The sequence below is a fragment of the Stylophora pistillata genome, chromosome 12, assembly GCF_964205215.1.
Source record: "Stylophora pistillata chromosome 12, jaStyPist1.2, whole genome shotgun sequence".
Classification (NCBI taxonomy): Eukaryota; Metazoa; Cnidaria; class Anthozoa; order Scleractinia; family Pocilloporidae; genus Stylophora; species Stylophora pistillata.
In genome coordinates this window covers 12,686,529-12,708,583 of record NC_142530.1, presented here as the reverse complement: position 1 = coordinate 12,708,583, position 22,055 = coordinate 12,686,529, and the positions used below count along the sequence as shown (strand labels likewise).

The 22,055-nt window shown below is 40.6% G+C and overlaps 4 protein-coding genes across 6 annotated transcripts in view; all 4 read left to right on the top strand.

Annotated features, from left to right (window-relative positions):
- LOC111343070 (polyglutamylase complex subunit TTLL1) overlaps positions 1–22,055 on the top strand; it is a 47,713-nt gene that overhangs the window by 14,768 nt on the left and 10,890 nt on the right. For all 3 annotated transcript variants that reach the window (XM_022950214.2, XM_022950212.2, XM_088739916.1), the window contains 5 exons: positions 11,601–11,705; positions 13,240–13,315; positions 13,431–13,565; positions 21,303–21,411; positions 21,488–21,568. In XM_022950214.2, coding sequence (XP_022805949.1) covers positions 11,601–11,705; positions 13,240–13,315; positions 13,431–13,565; positions 21,303–21,411; positions 21,488–21,568 — 506 coding nt within the window. The remainder of the gene's footprint in view (positions 1–11,600; positions 11,706–13,239; positions 13,316–13,430; positions 13,566–21,302; positions 21,412–21,487; positions 21,569–22,055) is intronic.
- LOC111346172 (uncharacterized) lies at positions 2,688–6,156 on the top strand. The gene is made up of 2 exons (XM_088739914.1): positions 2,688–5,995; positions 6,106–6,156. Exon 1 carries the CDS (start codon positions 2,693–2,695, stop codon positions 4,670–4,672), a length of 1,980 nt encoding a protein of 659 aa, XP_088596040.1. The 5' UTR covers positions 2,688–2,692; the 3' UTR covers positions 4,673–5,995; positions 6,106–6,156.
- On the top strand, positions 14,979–17,181 carry LOC148718846 (uncharacterized). Its single transcript, XM_088739915.1, has one exon. It carries the CDS (start codon positions 15,505–15,507, stop codon positions 17,173–17,175), a length of 1,671 nt encoding a protein of 556 aa, XP_088596041.1. The 5' UTR covers positions 14,979–15,504; the 3' UTR covers positions 17,176–17,181.
- On the top strand, positions 19,610–20,599 carry LOC148718845 (uncharacterized). Its single transcript, XM_088739918.1, has one exon. It carries the CDS (start codon positions 19,610–19,612, stop codon positions 20,597–20,599), a length of 990 nt encoding a protein of 329 aa, XP_088596044.1.

Sequence of the window (22,055 nt, the reverse complement as noted above, 5' to 3'; positions counted from 1 at the left end):
AGAAGCGAAATTTGACAGACTGTTGGCCGAAAAGGAGTTCGAGAGAGTGGGAATGGAGGCGGAAGAAGAGAGAAAACGTCAGTTTCGAAGGGCTAAATTCGAATGTGACAAGGCTGTCCTTACTGCGAAGAAGAAAGCTGCGATTGCCGAAGCGAAGTTGAAGGCTATCGAGCAGGCTATAGAGGAAGAAGAAAAAGAAGAGCGAGACATTACGATCACTATTCCAGATCTCTATAAACCCGTTGACACTATACAACAGACGCAAGCTTGGTAAACACGCAAAGGCCTCAGGAACCAAGGGATTACGTGACAGAAAGTTCGAAACACCAACCAGAAAAAAGGGAAATCACCCACATGTACAGCACACCTAAAAGCGGACAGGAGAACGCGCTTCTCTCTGGTTTTCGAAGAACGAATCCTTCGCACCTACTCCTATAGAGGAATTAGCGAGCATCAATCAAATATTGGCGGCAAATCTTGCGCGACAAAATCTCCCAAAGTGTCACCCAGAGGTATTCGCGGGAGACGTAACACTTTTCCACCCCTGGAGAAGCGCATTCAAGGCCATGGTCAAGGACGCAGACGTGTCCCCGGAAATGGAGATAAACTACCTCAGAAGCTATACGAAAGAGGACGCACAGAAGGTGGTAAACGATTACCGCCAGAGACAATACAGAGATCCTGGGATCGCCTTGCAAGACGTGTGGACAGAGTTAGAGAGACGATTTGGCAACGCCGCTGCCATCACTAACGTTCTCTTAGATCGACTTCAGACAACAGCCAGATTCGGAGATGGAGACAGCGACAAACTACAGTCATTCGCAGATGTTTGTGCCGACGTGGATACTCAACTGGACTTCCTTCCAGGGCTTGAATGCCTGAACTACCCCACCGCGATTGCCCCCATCGTGGAAATTTTGCCCCTGTTCATTCGATCTAAGTGGGAGAAACGTGTGGTACACTACGCGGAAAGATATGGGGATCCGTATCCCGGCTTCAAGGATTTCGCCACCCGTGTTTAAAAACAAGCCCGGTTAAAAAACCACCCCAATGTTTTGGCGAGTACACAGCCAAACAACCAGAAGCAGAGAACTCGAGAGAATAAACCACGCCTACCCCAGACACCTAAAATGGAGCTGGAAGTAAACAGGAGAGTCTTCAAGTCAAACATGGAGAACGGAAACGCGCCAAGAGGGGAGGCTGAAGAGGAGAAGTATTGTCCGTTTCACCAGCGGAAAGGACATCTTCTAAACGAGTGCAAAGCCTTCAAAAAGGATGGCCTGGAAGCCAAGGACGAGTTCATTCGCCAAGTAGGACTATGCTTCCGCTGTCTGTCGCAAGGACACAGATCAACCAAATGTTCTGCAGTAGTGAAATGTGCTAAGTGTGGAGATGGTCGCCACGCCACAGTCCTCCACAAGGAGAAGCCTGAAGCTACAAGAAGAGAGCACAGCGAGGAGGTCCAAACAGCCTGCACAGCCGTTTGTCGCGACCCTCACAGCGTTGGCGTTTCTTGTAGCAAAATCGTTCTAGTCGACGTTTTCAGCGAGAATCTAGCACAAGAGCCGTATCGTGCTTACGCAGTTCTAGACGACCAGAGCAACGCCTCCATGATAAGTCCAAACCTAGCAGACAAATTGGGCGCAACCGTGCCTAGCCTAAGATATTTACTGTCGACCTGCAGTGGCGGGAAGGAAGAGAAGTCTGGGAGAAGAGTTTCCGGCGTTGTCCTACGTTCTATGGCAGGCAGAATGTCAAGACTACCCCAGCTCGTGGAGTGTACTAACATCCCCCGGGACAAACGAGAGATTATCATACCGGAAATGGCTGGACAATTTCCACACCTTCAAGAGATCCCTGAAGAGATCCTGGCTTACGACCACAAAGCGAAGAGCTACTAAAGATCAGGGAGAGCACGAATGGTCTCAAAGGAGCCCCGTAAGCGCAACGACTCGACTTAGGGTGGACAGTATCCGGCCAAATGTGTCTTAATCGAGTGGGCGGTCCCATTCACATTTCCGCGTGTCGCACAGCAATCGAATATCCAGACCCAACGCTCAGTTTTTCCTGGAGCAGCGACGATATACGCTGCAATTCTGCGAAGCACGAGATCGTACCATGTCCTAACCAATACAAGATCAGAGAAAGATACGCGGAGAAAGGAGAAATTGGAGCCGATCTCTTCCGTACAACACCAGGTGACAACATGGTGAGCGTGTCACGAGAAGACAGACGCTTTTTGGATATCATAGATACGGGAATACAGAAAAACCAGTGTGGAAACTGGCAGATGCCGCTACCCTTTCGTCGCCCCAACATCGCGATGCCCGACAATCGATCCTTAGCTGTCAAACGTCTCAATGGCCTGCTGCGCACCTTGAAGAAGAAACCCAAAATGAAGGAAGATTACCTCCGGTTTATGGCCAAGGTTTTTGAGCACGGCCATGCAGTTCCTGTCCTTCGATAGGAGTTGTTGGTAACAACCTGCCTGAAGAAGAACGAACCTAACGAACACGACCAACAAGACCAGGACCATACGACACCTATCAGAAGTGGAGATCAAGTATGGTATTTACCACATTTCGGGGTTTATCACCCGAGAAAACCGGACCAAATTCGTGTTGTGTTTGATTCGTCAGCCGAATTTCATGGAGTCTCACTGAACAAAGAACTACTCCCCGGGCCAGACCTCATGAATAGCCTTACTGGAGTACTGATGCGCTTTCGTCAGGAGAACGTTGCCGTGATGTGCGACATCGAACAGATGTTGCATTCGTTCCACGTGTCACCAGAGCACCAGAACTTTCTTCGATTCCTTTGGTTCAAAGGTAACGATCCTTCGAAAGAAGTTATCGAGTACAAGAGGACCTTTCACTTGTTCGGTAATGGACCCAGTCCCGCCATTGCCTCCTTTGGTTTAAGGAAGACGGCAGATGACGGCGAGGAGAAGTATGGCAAGGCAACGAGAGATTTCGTTTACAGAAACTTTTACGTAGACGATGGGTTAACTTTATGTCCCACAGTGAGCGAAACCATTAAGCTAATCAGAAACGCCCAAGCCATGCTGGCCACTGCAAACCTAAGATTACACAAAGTGGTCTCCAACTCAGTGGGCGTCATGGAGGCACTGCCTGCGGAAGATCGTGCAAAGAGCGTCAGCGATCTAGACCTGTGTCGTGATGTACTGCCAACACAGCGTTCGCTCGGGTTCCATTGGGATATCGAGAAAGACGACTTCACTTTCTGCGTTTCATTGCCAGAAAAGCCCTTTACGCAGAGAGGAGTACTGTCCACTATAAACTCTGTGTACGACCCACTGGGGCTCGCATCTCCAGTAATCTTGGAAGGCAAGCTAATCCTACAGCGACTCGTCCTCATGGGAAAGAAGGCCAACGACAACAATCCACTTGGCTGGGACGATCCACTCCCGGAGAATATGAACAAACACTGGAGTCGTTGGAGAGACGACCTCCCCAACCTAGAGGAGGTATACATCCCTCGATGCTACCACCCCGAAGGATTTGGCACCATCGAACGAAGAGAGATACACGCGTTTTCCGACGCAAGCAATGAAGCCATTGGAACTGCGGTCTACTTGCGAGAGATCAGCTCTGGAGGAGACATAAGTGTTTCACTCCTGTTCGGACGATCCAAAATCGCACCCACCCACTCAATGAGCATACCCAGACTCGAGTTGTGCAGTGCGGTTCTAGCCACCCAGGCAGTGAGAATGATACGCAGGGAACTTGATGTCCAAATCAACGAGGAAATTTACTACTCCGACTCGAAGGTAGTATTAGGCTATATTGAGAACAAGAGCGGGAGATTCTACGTCTATGTAGCAAACCGCGTCCAAACAGTCCGCAACGCCACAGAACCAAGCCAGTGGAGATACATCGACACCACAAGTAATCCTGCAGATTTCGCAACCCGCTGCATGTCCCCAAGCAAACTGGTGGAGTCGCGGTGGATCTCGGGGCCAGACTTTTTACGGAGTCAACTATCTCAGCCTCCATACTTACCTCAGGAGGTGTCTCTGGATGAAAGCGACCCCGAAGTGAAACGAGAAGTTACCGCCTATGCCACCAGGTTGCACGCTTCACGAGAACTTGGCTGCTCAAGATTCAAACGCTTCTCAACTTGGTCGTCAGTAAAGCGCGCGATCGCTAGTCTCATCTCACTCCTAAAAGATTTCAAGGGGAGAAATGAAGAGCGCTCAAAGAAACCAACCAACCCCTTACCTATTCCATCAGCAGCAGAGCTCGAACATGCGGGCCAAATCATTGTAAAGGCAGTACAGGAAGAAGCCTTCGCCGTGGAGTTAAAGGCGTTATCGTCAACTGGAGGAAAGAAAACACTGCCTAAAAGTTCAAACCTACACCGATTAGACCCCTTCTTGGGGCCAGACGGGTTACTTCTTGTTGGAGGTTGCCTAAAAAACTCGACCCTCGAATACCAAGGGAAGCATCCAGTGCTCCTCCCAAAGGGACATCAGGTATCGGAGTTAATTATTCGTCACTTCCACGAAAGGGTCCATCATCAAGGCCGCCTAATCACAAGTGGGTCCGTCCGCGAAGCCGGGTACTGGGTTATCGGAACTCATCGGATGACATCATGTCTAATCGAATCTTGCGTGACCTGCAAAAGGTTAAGAGGAGGAACCTTAACGTAGCACATGGCGAATCTACCTCCCGCTCGATCAGACACCAGCCCACCCTTCACTAACGTTGGCCTGGACGTGTTTGGTCCCTGGAAAATTGCTACAAGAAGACTCAGAGGCGGCACCGCAAATGCTAAACGCTGGAGCCATATCTTCACCTGCCTAAGTAGCCGCGCCATCCACCTCGAAGTACTGGAGACGCTAGAGGCCAGCTCGTTCATCTGTGCACTTCGTCGATTCCTTGCCATTCCCGGCCTGGTGAAGAAACTCAGATGCGACCAAGGTACCAACTTTGTGGGAGGAAAGTCGCAACTGGATGGTGACTTGCAGAAATGGACCAATCATGTATCCAAAGATTTGCGGCGGAGCAAGGTTGCGAATGGATATTTAATCCGCCACTCGCGTCACATTTCGGAGGGGTGTGGGAGCGTCAAATCGCTACAGTCTGACGCGTATTGGACGCAATACTCCTGGAGATTGGACACCAACAGGTAAGCCATGAACTACTGGTTACCCATATGGCCGAAGTTACTGGTTTCGTGAACAGCCACCCCATCGCCACAATACCTTCGGACAGCGACGATCCGCAACCCCTAACTCCTGCCATGCTGCTTACCATGAAGACCCAACCTCTCGCACCTCCCCCTGGTCACTTCGTCCAGCAGGACATTTACTCTTGCAACTGGTGGAGAAAAGCCAGTATCTTGCCGACCAGTTCTGGGTAAGATGGAAAAAAGAATATCTTCAAAAGCTACAGGAAAGACCCAAGTGGCAGAACCGCCAACGAAACGTCAGTGTCGGAGATATTGTGCTGATTAAGGACGATGAATCACACCGCAACGACTGGCCACTAGGTAGGATAACAGAAGTCACACCAAGCTCGGATGGGAAAGTACGAAAGGCCAAAGTTACCAAGCGGAAAGGAGGGAGCGCGAAAACTTATGACCGGCCAATTTGCAGTTTTGTCCTCCTGGTAGGACAGGAAGAGGAGTCTTAACCTCGTCAGGAGCCAGAGAAGTCAGAACGCTCTATCGTTTGAGTTAGCCCACAATCTTGTTAATGTTGATTTGAACTAAATAGCCAGAGCAAGGATTCCTAATCCTTGGGCGAGGAGTGTCACGAACAACGCAACACACTTGCGTTATGCACGTGATTTTATTGTGTAATTTAGTTAATCATCGCCATCTTTCGCAACCCTGTAACCGATCTTTTCACGACCTTTGTAATGGGAATGACCTTAGTAAGCTTTAAGATACACGCGTTCGTTGCTTCTACGCATAAATTTGGGAGTTGGAGAAATCTTTTTGCCTTCACACAGTCAGCAGGAATTATAACGTAAGCTTAATTTTAGTTTATCCTCTGCCACTTATTTCGTTCGTTGTCAGAGAGTTCTCATTATTCGCAGCTATTCCGTTGCGTAACGCGTAAATTTCTTAATGTTGTAGTTTTCACCGCATGCTTCAGTGGTAACCAAGGAATAAATCGGTTTGAAATCAGGGCTGTAGTGTGTGGTTGAACTCGGCGAACTCCGGATCAATACTTGGCGCAAGGACTTGGTTCGGGAACGCGACACTAGCTATTCTATAAACATGACGCGGAGTCACATTTACTGTCTTCTACGTTTTGCCGACGGATAATATCGGTAAGCACGAGCTACATGTGACAAGAAAATGTCGTTACGGGGTAAACAAAACTTAGATGGCAACAAAAATAATTCAATGATAGCTGGCACAGCGGTGAACATTTTCTTAAACTCTGGATTATTCTTCCGTTCAAAGCGAAAAATAGGCCAAACAGAATCAGACATTATGTTTTTTGTTTTTGGAAAAATCGTCTCTTCTCTCGAAAGAAAAAAAGCCGTTGATTCGTAGGGTATTTACAACTGTAGCTCCCATTGTGGGCCTATAGGTCCTTAGGTGTACAAAACTAGATCGGCGTCCTATCAAGAACTGCTAAGTCGCGCCAAACTACCGACGTTGAACAATCGGCGCCTACAAGACATTGCCACTTTGATCTTTAAAGTTAACCACAGTCTCGTACCTGAGAATATTTCTGACTTATTTAATATAAAGAACACTCAATGTAATTTACGGAACAGTGACTTCGAACTGCCAAGATTCGAAACTGTAAGATTTGGTAGGAATTCTATTAAATATATGGGATCTCTCATCTGGTCGAAGTTACCAAGACACCTAAGAACGATAGAAACTCTAAATTCGTTAAAGAAGAACATAAGAAAAGTCGACCTTTCAGCTCTTGTTGAAATTTAAAACTTAACTAAATAACTGTATAATCTTTTTAATTATCTACTGTAAATAACTATCATCTACATATGTAAATGTATTTGACTTTTAAATTTTTTAGTGTCCCCTACTAGCTTATAGCTAAAAACATAGACACTTAAATAAAGTTTTTCTTTCATTCATTCATTTCTATGTTTTATTGGGCGGCGGCCTATGTTTTATTGGGAGGCGGCGTGGCCGCGGCCAAGTGGTTAAGGTGCTAGACTTGTAATCCGGTGTCCCGCGTTTAAGTCCTCCACCCTGCCACTCTGGATTTGTTCTCGGTTGCCCCTGGTTCAACTCCTCAGCTGCGCTCTGTAAATAGCCCACTGGTCTGCCTCCTACCCAGTGGGATTTTCAAGTACTTAGTTTACATTGTGGTTGAAAAGCCCCTAAGGGGGAGCTCAATTTACGTATTTATTTATGTTTACGTAAAACATCCGGGTAATCTCCCATGTGCTCTTAAAGGAAAATTGTCACGTTCTTGTTGGGATATTTGTTACAATGAATATCGTTGTTGATAGAAACTAAGCTCAAATAGTCGGTGAGTTTTCGTTGTATTTGTGTATAATTATTGTAATTTTGTTTGTTCTAAGCGTGTTTTCTGTTTGCAGAAAACTTCCTTTACTGGTCTAGTCTAGTCGAGTTCTCGATTTCAAGCATCATATGTTTCTGCGAAATAAACAACAACAACTTCAAAATAGGAATGAGAAGGCTCTGGATTAGAAGAGTATTTTTTTTCTACAACAAGTAAATAAGATTATTATCAGAGGGAGTCGTGGGAGGTTCTGAAAATGCAACACCGAAAACAAAATAGAACTAGCACCTCGTCACCCAAAAAAATATTATCAATGCACCGACAGCACAATATAGTATAAGTCGCAGGATTTAAGTGGTCTGGTTTCAAACATCTCTACAACGTGCTGGTCTTTGGCTGGCTGATAGTGCATGTGGGGGCCCAGAGGTCAAGTAAAATGCTACCGAATTCGGCCTGACCCTCAGGGTCAGTTAGCTAATGTTTATTAAAGATTAACTCGGATTTATTGCTTACTTTGTTTTACCAAAATCTAGTTTCTAAAAGGGTTAAAGAATAAACTGCAACTTGCAAATGGTTTATTTCACCAAAAACCGTCGGTTTGAGATCACCGCAACACCACAGTGTGAGTTCTCCATTGCATTACCGCATTAACAAAAAGGTCAACACTGCAAACCCAAATGTTTATCATTATACTGCTTTTTTCACAGACTGCCGGTAAATCAAATGTTCAATTTCCTGGCATGCATGAAAGAACAGCTTCGTTGACTGTATGTATTGCTGCCACATCCATATTAACCTTACTACCTGTTTACCTTGATGATCCCTAGACTGCATTACGCAAGTCATAGGTTCCAGTCCTTTAATCGAACGCTGGTCGTATGCTGGTACACTAGTACTTTGGTACGCTAGTGATACGCAGTCCTTTAACCGAACGCTAGTACATAGGTACGCAAGTTATTCATGCTTGTTCGAGGTGTGTAGTTAGTACTCTGGTACGCTAGTGATATGCAGTCTTTTAATCAAATGCCAATACGTAGGTACGCAAGTAGTTCTAGACTGCTTTGCAGCCATTTCCGGAGCAACATTGCGTGACAAGACTAAAAACGGCTGTGAGGGAGATTAAAGTAGTTCATGCTCGTTCGAGAGATGTAGTTAGTACGCTAGTACTCTGGTATGCTAGTGACATGCAGTCCTATAATCGAACAATAGTACATAAGGACGCAGGTCACTCAAGGCTGTTGGAGAAGTGGAGTTATTACTATGGTACGCTGGTGGCATGCAGTCCTTTAATTGAACGCTAGTACAAAGGTACACAAGTCATTCATGCTCGTTTCGGAGGTGTAGTTAGTACTTTGGTACGCTACTGACATGCAGTCCTTTAAAGAAAGCTAGTACATAGGTACGCAAGTCATTCGTGGTCGTTCGAGAGGTGCAGTTAGTACACTAGTACTGATGAATAAACAAGTACTAAAGGAGTGTGCTTTGCTGTTAGTATCGTAGTACTGGTGAATACTGTTGGTACTGTAGTACTGATGAATAAGCGAATTTAAGCATTCCTATAATGGGTAGCTTATGAAAATTTATCTTGCGTTCTTGAAGGGCAAAGAGTGAAATCTAATTTTAAAATGGAAACATACCTTCTCCCATAAAAGTGTTCCTTAAAAGAGACATGATTAAGAAATGAGATCAGCATAGTGGTTCATTCTACAACTATATCACATTTGCCTAAGTTTAGAGCATGATCCATGATTAGAACACGGTCCTGGGCTCAGGAAATGGGGCTGGAGATGTGGCAAAGAAATATCGTGATGAGATGGGTTAGGGGATGAAAGAAGGAGACAAGAAGATGTTTAGTTGGGAAGGAATCATTTTAATATCTGCCATCAAGTGTTACATCAATTGACTTGTTATTACAAACATCCGTCCCTTAATAAGTGCCCCTGAGACGAAAATTTACCATTTTATTTTGGGCTAATTTTTTTATAGAATGTTGAATTGGGTCAAGTTAAAACCCTTTTTGCCATTAAAAGCTCAAAACAAACCTTCGATGACCTATTTTTACTGCTTCAAAGTTGTCCAAAAATCATCCACTATTGCTGAAAACATGTTCCAGCCAAGCCCTGCAATTGTACAGCAGAAAACGTCTTGATGATGTCAAAGGCTCAACAAACTTATGCTTTGGTTTGTCACAACTCTCTTTGTTCACTGCAAAGAAAATCACACATATTACTTTTTTGAGAACTTTTTTGTTGTCAGTCGCAATGTTGACTTTGTCTGATGATGAATTGTCCCAAAAATCATCTGAAGCTTCTGTGGATAGCTTTGCGCCGGCAAACAATGACTTTTTGCCATGCGAATAAAAATAAATACAGAATGGCATGGACCCACCATGTGGCTTTTGTGGTCGTATTGCTTTATCGCCTTCAAATTGTATTTTTGCTTGTTGTAAGGGATTTTCCTTTTTTGTAAGAAATGATCGAGTGATATGTAAAAATTGTTTTCGGCAATGGCTGATCAAGGTGAATGTTGGGAGCTTGTGAAAGCCACTTAGCCTTTAATGTGTTTGCCCTGATGCATTTGGTAAATGATCTCATTAACCCTTTTCTGCGTGTTTTTTACTATCAGGGCTTTGAAAGGTTTGAAGTGAACTCTGTTGTGGAGTTGCACTTTGGCCTCTTGTTTTTTCTGTCTTATTTATGATGACTATTGTTGTGTTGCTTTGGTGAGGTTTGAAGCAGAGTTTGTTTCAACTCTTTTAGAGCCGTGACCTCATTTCGCTACATTTGGTATTCAGTTTGACATGAAACAGAAGTAGTTCTTTGTTTTGTCCGTGAAAGGTGTAACAGAGGCGCATTCGTCTTGTGACTAAATCTCGCAAAAGTTGGCCTGATTTCACATTCATTTGTCATGGGTGTTGGGATGAATTCGAGACCCTTTGATAGCATCCTGACTTGGCTGTCAGATGGTTGATAGTTTGAGAGGTTTTTTAAGAAATTTTCATTTTCTCGGGTTTTTGACTGCAAGCTTACATTTTAAAGTGTTTTTACGCTCTATGTGTCTTAAGCTGTTTGTTCTACTTTGGCTGATATTAAAGCCAGCTTTTTTTTAGTCAGAGCACACAATTATATTTTTCATCTCTTTTATATAAAAGGGAGCTCTTTGAGGTCAGAAATCTCGTTCCTCAATTCGGCTATTTTATCATTCTTATTTACAATGTTCACTGAGTACTTTCCTTTGTGTAAGGTATTCTGCCAGAGAGTTATTAAAGGTGGATATTGATCTATATGTAAAGGTGACAAAACCTGTGGAGGTTCATAGACTTCACTTTTGTCAAGATCACACTGAGGACGGTTTTTCTTGTCCCTTCTTTTGAATGGTAGGCACTGAAGCCGACAGAATGCTTTGCCTAGATCTTTCAAAGTACACAGATCTCTCGAAACAGTCCTCCGAGAATTGTTTGGAGTAGATCACACATATTCCTGCAGGATTGAAGTTTACTCGGCGAGTTCACACAAATGGCATCCGTTGTTCCCACTGATCTATGTGCAAGGCTCTGATGCAGAGAAATACCTGCGGCATGGTCTGCACGATTACTCCTGGTTTGAATTACCCATCAATGCCTCATCATTTTTGTTTAGATTTTGTAAGAATAGAGTGAAGCACTCTGTTATGTTTGCTTGACATTTTGCCATGTGAGATTTTCACATTGAGCCTTTGATGTCACTTCCTCTGAGTCCTGCGATCAACTTTTGGAACATGAACAATTAATGGTGGACGCGAAATCACGAATTTAACAGCCCGGAAAAAGATATCTCTGGTGCTCGGTCTAGACTGAAATTTGGCAGGAGACACACTGAACATGAAAATGCAAAAAAATGATGTATGAAAATTTTGATCTCAGGGGCACCTTAAGTTTAAACACTCAAACAAGGTTACTACTAAACAATGCCTATTGTTACAGAAGAGGTGAAGAGAAATAGTCATGGTGTTCAGAGATTATAGGTGCTGATAAGTGTTGGGGAACTGTGTGAGATGATGGGCCATCTGGGAAGGATATTAAGTGGAATCTGGCTTAAGCTTCAACCTTTTTATTTAAGATTTAATTGTTCTCTCTTTTCAGATTTTATTCCAGTTACATTCATCTTGCCAGCAGATTATAATCTTTTTGTGGAGGAATTTAGAAAAAATCCATCCAGCACGTGGATCATGAAGCCGACTAATAAATGTAAGTGGCAGCTTTTTCTGAAGTTTCACAGAAATTCTGAAAGCCAGGGCTGGAAATAATTGCTATGCATGCAGGAGTTATTTTTTTTTGGTTATGTGGATTGAAATGGGACACTTACTAATTAATGCTGGTGTCTGAATAATTGTTGGCAATAATACACTGCATTGATGCCACACGTCCTGCAGTCCCCTCCAAAGCCCTGATTTGAACTCCTCACGCAACGCTCTCTCCAACATTGCGTGACGAGACCAAACAGCAACCTGCTTGTGGGCTATAATAATGCTTACTGCCACCTTTTGGTTAGAGACAAAGTTGTTATTATTATTCTAGCTGTAAAGAGCCAGAATCAGTAATTCCGTTTGGTTTTTCCTGTGCAGGAAAATGCACAATAGGTATTACATAGCACTTTTTAATTGGCATAAAGCGATGTGGTGGACATAGCCTGGGAATGTTGGTTAGGCCATTTTTCTTGAAACATTTAAAAAATATGACGAGTGATTGTTCTATGCGTCTATTTAATAATGATCTCGTGTCGATTAATTTAAAGGCAGATTCATAAGAGAAAAATCGAGTTTCCTTCTATTAAAAATTGTTTATTTCATCTTTAGATTCACAAGACACTGAGTTATTCAAGTTTAAAACTGTTCTTAGACCACAATGGTTTGCCTTTTCTAGTTTATTACTTAATGTTTTTGTAAGACCAATGAAAAGAGGATTGCGATATTCAAATTGAGGCGGAATAAAGCTTCTGTAGAGAGCTATCTTTTGTTCTTTGGTACTAAGCATTTTAGGTGTCTCAGTGCCCCTATTTTAGCATAGACTTTGTTAAGGATATCCTTTATGTGTTCCTGGAAAGGTAGTTTATTATCCAACTTTATTCCCAGGATCTTGAGGTGGTGTTTGGTTTCAATAGCACTGTTTTCAAATAGAAGTTTATAATCATACTTTGATTTACCCATTATCATTCCTGGAATTTTCTCATCGTTAGATTTCGGGAAATTTTCTTTTAGCCAGTTGGAGAGTTTGACCAGGTCTTGGTTCATGATGTATTGTAAGACTTTTGGGCTTGTGTTGGAAGCATAGTGTGTTATATCATCTGCTTAGAGCCTTAGGAGTGAAGATGAAATGAAGTCGTTCATATAATTAATGTATATGTAGAGCAGCAAGGGGCTTAGAAGGTTTTCCGCATTTGAGTTGAAAAATTAGTTGAAAAGTGTAATGCCTCACATTTGTTAAAGGTGTGAAAAATTGGTTTGTAGGTGTAAGTTCAGAGTTTTTCAATCTGCAGGTTTGCTTCAAGGACAAAATCTTTTACTGAATTAGCTAGGATCATTTGGCATGATCTGTAATTGGAAAAGTATCAGTTCTTAGAGTACTTTTAATAGAGTGATGTGATTGCTTGATTTTAGTAACTGGTTGTGGCCTGTAGACTGCTGTAGTCATGAAAGAAAATCATCAGCTTGTTGGGTAAGCACACAGCTTGGATATATACTGCGTAACCATTTTTAATATTTTGGTTTTTTTTATTTTCCAGCCCAAGGCAAAGGGATTTTTCTAATCAACAGGCTGTCTCAGTTGAAGAAATGGTCTAAAGACAGTAGGGGAACACCGTATGTCTGTTGATTTACAATAGTCATTATTAACCATCATTCTTAGTGAATATTGGGTGAAACATGTAATTTCTATCGCAAAATTTAGTCTTTTTATGTTATGCTTTACTTACAGACTTGTTCACCCAAGTGGAAAGGATGCCTATGTAATATCCAGATATATTGATAATCCATTGCTTATTGGTGGCAAAAAGTTTGACCTGCGTATCTATGTCTTGGTGACATCCTATCGGCCACTTAAGTGCTACTTGTAAGTCTTTCTTGAAAAAGTATTGATAGAGGTTTTCTGTAAAATTTATGCCATAAAATTACTTGAGTATTTAGGGACCTGGGTTCAGGTACACATACAGTGCACAATGTAGTTGAAGTATTTCTTAGTTTATTTTCCCTTCCCATGAATGGATGGCATTTGTTAAAAATGTCATTTGAAGTTCACTTTACTCCCTTAAGCAGCCATATTGACCAGTGAAGTGTGTAGGAAGATTGCTTAAAATCTCAAAGAGTAGAATTGCTTTATGTCCCATCTAAAGGGGGTATGTGAGGGAGTCAATTAAAAAACTACTTCATTCTCTATTTTATTTGCTCTCTTGCAAAAGGAATGTGCCAGTTGCAATTTGAATAGTTTTCATTGTCTTAGGAAATTCAGTTTTAAAAAAAAAGAGGTGATGATATTGAGGCTAATAGGATTGCATATGAGCTACAAAATTTCTTTGGAAAGTTGGAATTAAACAAATATCCTGGAAATATAGGCATAACAGGGTCAACAAACCTTATCATCAGAAGGGGAGAGAGTTTTTGTCTGGAGTGGCCCAAGGTGATTGTTCTTAAGACAGTACACTTTGCAACAAATTCTGATTTACATATTCACAGTTTTGTCAGTTTGACAGGAAGATGGTCACTAGGCAAGACAATATGCTGAACCAGACACAGACCAAAATAGCTGCTCCTTTTTCAAAAAGTTGAGCCTCTTCAAGATGACTCTTATTGCTAGCTTGAACAACTTGTACATAATCAAAACTTTTTCTCTTCTGTTATCTCTTCTTGCTTTAACAGCATCTTAACTTTCACAGCAGAAAGAAGACGTGTTCAGTAGTAGGAAAAGGAGGTTTCTGGCACATTTTTTTTTCAAAAATACCCTGAAAAACAGGGCAATTTTGAAAACTGATTTTTTTCATTTTTTATCTCATTTAAAAAAAAACCATGTTTTTCAGGCAAAAGGATTGGCGCATTTTTTTCTTTTTAAAATCAAAGCAAAATTGAAAAATAATTTGAGATTTGATTCAGTGGGTTTCTGGCACATTTTCCAAATACCCTGAAAAAAGGGCAGTTTTGAAAACTGATTTTTTTCATTTTTTATCTCATTTAAAAAAAAAATGAGATAAAAAATGGTTGGTGCAGTTTCTTTCAAAAAATCAAGAACAATTGAAGATTTGATTCAGTGGGTTTCTGGCACAATTGCCTGAAAAACAGGGCAGTTTTGAAAACTGATTTTTTTCATTTTTTTATCTCATTTAAGAAAATGATGATTTCAAGGCAAAATGATTGACGCAGTTTCTTTAAAAAAAATCAAAGCAAAATTGAAGAATTTTGAGATTTGATTCTCAAGACAATCTCAAAATTCATTTGAACCATCAGAAAAAACTAATGACAATATCTCAGAAAAAACTCATGATCGCATTATTAATAGGTTACACTTTCAAGCTCTCTGTTGACGATGTTGATTACAGATTGATGCTCTTGAGAATGAAAGAGAGAGAATAGAAGAAAGATTAGCGCTCCGTGAGAGAGTTAGAAACATCTTCGAAAAGTATGGTTTTACAGTCTCTGCTGTTGTTTTGGCAGTTGGAACAACGATTGGAGTGATTGTGAGCACATTGACAAAAGGCTTAAAGACTGTTGCAAAAGGGGTGGGGAACGGGCTGAAGACTCTTGGAAAAAAGATCGCTGGAATTTTACCAGGTCTCATTGGTTCAATAGTCGGCTATGTTTTCAGGGCTGCTGGCTCAGTGATCAGCTTTCTCGGACAAAATGCTTGGGTTCTGATAATGGGTGTTGCCATATTCATGGTTGAGCGATTTCAAAACAGAAGGCGATAAATCAGGAAGGGAAAACTGGGGAGGTGTTTAGAGTTGAGAGCCGTCGCTGAAATCGAATTGATCTCAAGAAAGGGTGTTTATCCATATGATTACATGAGCAGCATTGAAAAGTTCGGAGAAACAGAACTTCCAGCAAAAAGAGAGTTTTACTCAAAGCTGAATGACTGTGATATAAGTGAAGGAGATTATGAGCACGCAAAGAAAATCTGGAATGAGTTCAAGATGAAGAACATGGGTGATTATCATGATCTTTATCTCAAATCAGATGTTCTATTGCTTGCAGATGTGTTTGAAGAATTCAGAAACGTCTGCCTTGAGAATAACAGTCTTGATCCTGCTTGGTATTACACTGCTCCTGGATTGGCTTGGGATGCAGCATTGAAGGTGACAAAAGTTGAGCTTGAGCTTTTGAGTGATCCAGACATGCTTCTGATGGTTGAGAAAGGAATTCGTGAAGGAATCTCAATGATCCCTAATTGCTATGGAAAAGCAAACAACAAATACATGAATTTAAAGTTTGACAGAGAAAAACCATCAAAATATCTGACTTATCTTGATGCAAACAATCTTTATGGATGGGCAATGTGCAAACCTCTTCCTGTCAGAGGTTTCAAATGGGTGAGTCGTGAAGAGATTGGAGACTGGAGAGCAAGCGATAGCGAGCATCGCAATATTCCCTGCATTCTTGAGGTTGATCTTGAATATCCAAAAGAGCTTCACGATCTTCACAATGACTATCCTCTTGCTCCAGAGAGAATCATGATCAACTCAAACAAAGTTGAGAAACTTGTGCCAAATCTGAACGATAAGAAGAAATATATCATTCATCACCAGAATCTCAAACAGTGCCTTGAACTTGGCTTGAGACTGAAAAAGATTTACAGAGGAATCAAATTTGAAGAAGAACCTTGGCTGAAAAGTTATATAGAACTCAACACAAATCTGCACATGAATGCAAAGAATGAATTTGAAAAGGATTTCTTCAAGTTGATGAACAACTCTGTGTTTGGAAAAACAATGGAAAATATCAGGAAACGAGTTGATGTGAGGCTTCTCAACAATCGAAAGAAAGCACAAAAGCTTTCAGCAAAACCAAACTTCAAGCATTGCACAATATTTGATGAAAATCTCATTGCAAGACATATGGGGAGAACATCAATAAAGTTTGACAAGCCAGTTTTCTGTGGAATGGCTATTCTTGATCTCAGCAAGACTTTGATGTACGATTTCCACTACAACTACATAACAAAGAAATATGGAGATAAAGCCAAGCTCCTTTTCACAGACACTGACAGTCTCATGTATGAGATTGAAACTGAAGACTTTTACGAGGACATAGCAGCAGATGTTGAAGAAAAGTTTGACACCAGCAACTTTCCAAAAGACCACATTTCAAAGATTCCAACTGGTTGCAACAAAAAAGTTGTGGGCATGATGAAAGATGAGGCTGGTGGAAAGATTATTGAGGAGTTTGTTGGATTGAGAGCAAAACTTTACAGCTACAAGATTCTTGAGGGTAAAGAAGAGAAGAAGTGCAAGGGAATCAAGAAGACTGTGATAAAGAAGAATATAACTCACGAAGACTACAAAAAGTGCTTATTTAGCGGAAACATACAAATGAGAAAGATGAATGTAATCAGATCACACAGACATGAGATATTCAGTGAGACCATCAACAAGATTGCTCTGAGTGTAAATGATGATAAGAGAATCATAAGAGAAGACAAGATCTCAACTTTTTCACATGGGCACTATAAAATATGAATCCTCAGAATATTCCTTTCAATGCATTAATAGTTGGACCAACAAATTCAGGAAAGATGAAATATGTCGTCAATCTTTTGTGCAATAAATTCAATCAGAAATTCGATTACATTTTTTTGATTTGTCCAACATTCATCCACAACAAAACTTGTAATAATTCTGGAGAAGTAGGCAAAGACCTCTTTATCTTGACTCCACTTCAAAACCAGATTGATTTTTGTCTCAAGCTCATTAGTTTTGTTTATGAGGGAACTAATACACTTATCATCCTTGATGACTGTGCAGCTTCAAAAGATGTGAAGCAGAGGACAAATGAACTTGTGAATTTAGCATTTAGTGCAAGACATAAGGGAATCAGTGTTTGGGTGCTCACACAGCAGATGACAAGTATCGCAAAACCATTCAGAGAAAACATTGCTGCACTGGTTTTATTCTACACACCTTCAGCCAAGGATACGAAGGCAATATTTGATGATTATGCAGGTGATTTGACGAAAGAAGAGCAAATTGAATTAATAGCAAAGCTGAAGAATGAGAAATATTCTCATCTGATTTTATCACTTTGCCATCCCTTCAGTATAAAATTTGAAAAAGAAATAAAATAGAGATGAGTAAAGTGTGCGAAGCAAGCAGGGCGAACAAAGAACAAGAAGCAATCACAGATATTATTGCTATGAACATTCTTGAAGCAGAACCCACAAGTGATTCAGATCACCGAGAGCAACTTGCTGTTCTCGTTGCGAGTGGAAGAGCAAAGGGAATGATTGGTGCTTCTCTCACCCATGATCAAGTCAAAAGGCTTTCTGAAAAAGATGTTGAGAAGTACTTCAAAAGATATGAGGCCTCAATCTCTTCAAAGACTTGCAATGCGATAGTCGACACATTTCTTCAGCTTTCGTGTAAAGCGTTGGCGTATTTTCTCCCTGTTGATGAAGAAAACTCATGAAAGACCTGAATGATGACTTCATTGTGAAGAGAGAACTCGGAATGATTGCAGGAAGCTTGAGTTTGAAGTATGGAAAGTACATGGCGATCGCAAGTGCTGCTCTTCTCACTGCCAAAAATGTTGAAGTTCCCTTAAAACCAAATGTGGTTAATGTTGAAGTAGAAAGTATTTGTGAAGAACTTGAATAAGAACTTGAATAAGAACTTGAATAAGAACTTGAAAAAGAACTTGAATAAGAACTTGAATAAGAACTTGAATAAGAACTTGAATAAGAACTTGAATAAGAACTTAAAGATAATGTGACAAGAAATAAAATGGAAGAAAAAGAATCTCAAGATCCAGCAGAGCGAGGGTGACAGTCACCGCCAGCACAACAAGTCACTTCAACTGATCAAAATAAGACGAAACCGAAAAACGATCCAGGGCGTGTCGCTGCTGGGAAAAAACTTGCTGAACATAACAGAAGAGTTAGAGAGCAAAAAAAGGTGAGGTCACCAAACCTAGAGCCAAAACCAGAACCTAAACCAGAGCCATCATCATCATCATCATCATCATTCTCACTCACTCAAATTCTTTCAGTAACAAGTATTGTTCTTTCACTGGCTGGATTGTACTATAAAAGCAAAGAGTTGATGGAGCTCGTAAAATCACGACCAAACCCAGAACCAAGGCAAATTCAGCGCATCTATGTGGGGGAAACAGCAGAGTTGCCTCAAATTCCAAAAAGAGTAAAACCAATGGATTGATTTTTTTTGTCTTCCAAATAAAAATGTCTGATAATACACTTGTAAAAACTTTGACTGATTCAGCTACATTGACTGGATTGGCTGCTGGAATTGGATGGGTAGCAAAGAGAGTTATCAAAGAACTGATGACTTCTGATCCGAGTTCAAATCTCTTGAACTATGTAAAGTTTACTCGTGATCGCTGGATCAATCGCAGCAAAAAAATGTCTTGAAGAACAGAAGATTTTGCCATCTTAAGAAATGCATTTAAGTTAGCGGACTAACTCAATATTCTATGAGATTAATTTCATGATGAAAACTTGCCAGCCATTAATAAAATGGCAAGCATAGCAATAATGATCGGAGGAGCACTCATCAGTGCAACTGCATTTGTTGGTGGGAGCTATCTCGCAAAATATTGGATTGGAGATAAAAATAGTGTTGAAGAAGAGACATGATCTTGCTGTAGAAAAATACCAGGTGGCTTATGAGAAATATTAAGAGAATCGAGCAAAGCTTCTCGATTGGATTGCAGCAAATGACCGAATCAAAAAAGAGGCAAATCAAAATTTTGTTGATACAGATTATGCTTTAAAGCTTTTGCAACAAGGCACATAGTGAAGAGCTTGATATGAAAGAACCACATTTTTCTAACTTCTACAAACCGAGCACACAACAGAAACAAGGTGAAATGATTTATGCCGGAGGAATGGCTTCGGCTTTGGGATTAGCCGCAAGTCGATTTTTGTGAAAGCAAAAGAAAATGGAGAGAAAACTTTCAAGAGTTTACTATAGCCCGAAAGGATTTTGGAAGGGATTGGGTGCAGTGAAAAAGTTGGCTGAAGAAGCTCGGTTTCCTGAAGATGTTACAAAGCTTTGGCTGATGAGACAAGCCATCTGGCAGATTTATTTGCCTGCACCTAAGCATATCCCACGGCCAACGTTTGATGTTGATTATCCAAATGCAGTCCATCAGGCCGATCTTCTTTTCCTTCCTCATGACAAACTTTTTAGAAAGGTCTATAAATATGCATTGACAGTGATCGATGTTGCGAGCAGATTCAAGGCCGGTGAACCTCTCACCTCAAAAGAATCTTCTGAGGTCTCAAAGGCTTTCCAGACAATCTACAAGAGAGGACCATTGAGATGGCCAAAAACTCTTCAGGTTGATCCTGGACGTGAATTCATGGGTGAAACAACTAAAGAGATGGCAAAGCATGATGTGAGAATTAGAAGAGGAAACGTAAACGTTCATAGAGATCAGGGGATAGTTGAGCGATTTAATCGAACTTTGGGTGAGCGCCTTTTTAGTTTCCAATATGGCCAAGAGATGAACTTCAAAGACAGAACGAGATCAACTGTATGGGTAAAGAGGCTTCCAGAAGTTGTTTCTACATTAAATCGTGACGAGACAAGGTTGACTGGAAAGAAACCAATTGACGCAATCAAAGAAAAGGTGGTTGGCACAAAGAGTTCAACTTCTTATTCAAGACCTGTTGGCTTGAAAGAAAAGAGACTTGACTATTCAAAAAACGTGAGATATCTGCATTCTCCTGGCGAGTTAGAAGGTGGAGAAAGAAGAGCAACAGATCCAATCTGGTCTCTAAAAGTTTTCAATATCGAAAAAGTACTTGTGAATAAAAAAGAACCTGTTCTTTACTATCTGAAAGATGGACCAAAGCGAGGATTTGTCAGAGAAGAGCTTCAGATTGTTCCACCTAAAACTGAGCTACCTCCTGAAGGAATTCGATGAGGAGAATGCTTCATAAGCATCTATGTGTTTTTTCTGAGATGTTGTCATTAGTTTTTTCTGATGGTTCAAACGAATTTTGAGATTGTCTTGAGAATCAAATCTCAAAATTCTTCAATTTTGCTTTGATTTTTTTTAAAGAAACTGCGGCAATCATTTTGCCTTGAAATCACCGTTTTTTTAAATGAGATAAAAAATGAAAAAAATCAGTTTTCAAAACTGCCCTGTTTTTGAGGCAATTGTGCCAGAAACTGAATCAAGTCTTCAATTGTTCTTTGATTTTTGAAAGAAACTGCGCCAATCATTTTGCCTGGAAAACATCCTTCTTTTTTTTAAAATGAGATAAAAATGAAAAAAATCAGTTTTCAAAACTGCCCTGTTTTTCAGGGTATTTTGAAAATGTGCCAGAAACCCACTGAATCAAATCTCAAATTATTTTTCAATTTTGCTTTTATTTGAAAAAGAAAAAAATGCGCCAATCATTTTGCCTGAAAAACATGTTTTTTTTTTTAAATGAGATAAAAAATGAAAAAAATCAGTTTTCAAAATTGCCCTGTTTTTCAGGGTATTTTTGAAAAAAAAAATGTGCCAGAAACCCCCTTTTCCTACTACTTGTTCTTTTAATAACAGATTTGAAATTTAAGCACCTCTCCTTGCTCTTCTCTAGTGGGGTTTTAAAGTGACTGGTATTTTTTTTTTCCTGCAGGTACAAACTCGGATTCTGCCGATTTTGCACTGTCCAGTACAATGCAAGTCTGAGTGAACTTGACAACATGTTTGTTCACCTGACAAATGTTGCAATTCAAAAGTATGGGGTAAGAGAGGTCTGAGATCAAAATGTAATAATTGTTTGGAGTGCTATCTTATAGGTACAATTTTTCTTTTTCAAAGGAAGAGTATAATCCAATTCATGGAGGTAAATGGACTGTGAAAAATTTACAATTTTATCTTGAAGGAACAAGAGGGAAGGAGGTAAGTAGTTTGGCTGAGATTTCTCAAAGGTTTACTTCTTATTATTATTTTTTTAGACTGTTCATAGCACAATGAACTAAGTAACAAATCTTTAAGTCCTGAAAGATACACTTTCTGATGCTTTGTTTATTTTTAGATCACAACTTACTTTTAATGCTCTACTTAATACTCTAATTGAGAAATTACGATGAATTATTATTTTAAGACGTTTTTGTTTCCTGTGGGTAGCAGAGTCATAAAAGCAAAGCCAGAACTCAAAAAGCATAAGTTACCTGCGAATTTTCTGCTGAAAATGAGGAAGATTTGTCTTTTGCCCATCTTTCAAAGTCTGGAATCAAGGACAAACTAACCTTACAATCCTTTAAGTCCAAAATGTGGTTTATTAACCTTGTAGATCTTATAAGAGACAATTATTGTGGTTCTGGTCTTACTGTAGTTCTTTAGAATTTTTTGGAAATATTTTTAGCATTTTTCTGTATATTTAAGT

Excerpts from the sequence above, each read along its gene's own strand:
- LOC111346172 (XM_088739914.1), top strand. The coding sequence starts at position 2,693 with ATGAATAGCCTTACTGGAGTACTGATGCGCTTTCGTCAGGAGAACGTT.
- LOC148718846 (XM_088739915.1), top strand. The coding sequence starts at position 15,505 with ATGAGCAGCATTGAAAAGTTCGGAGAAACAGAACTTCCAGCAAAAAGA.
- LOC148718845 (XM_088739918.1), top strand. The coding sequence starts at position 19,610 with ATGGAGAGAAAACTTTCAAGAGTTTACTATAGCCCGAAAGGATTTTGG.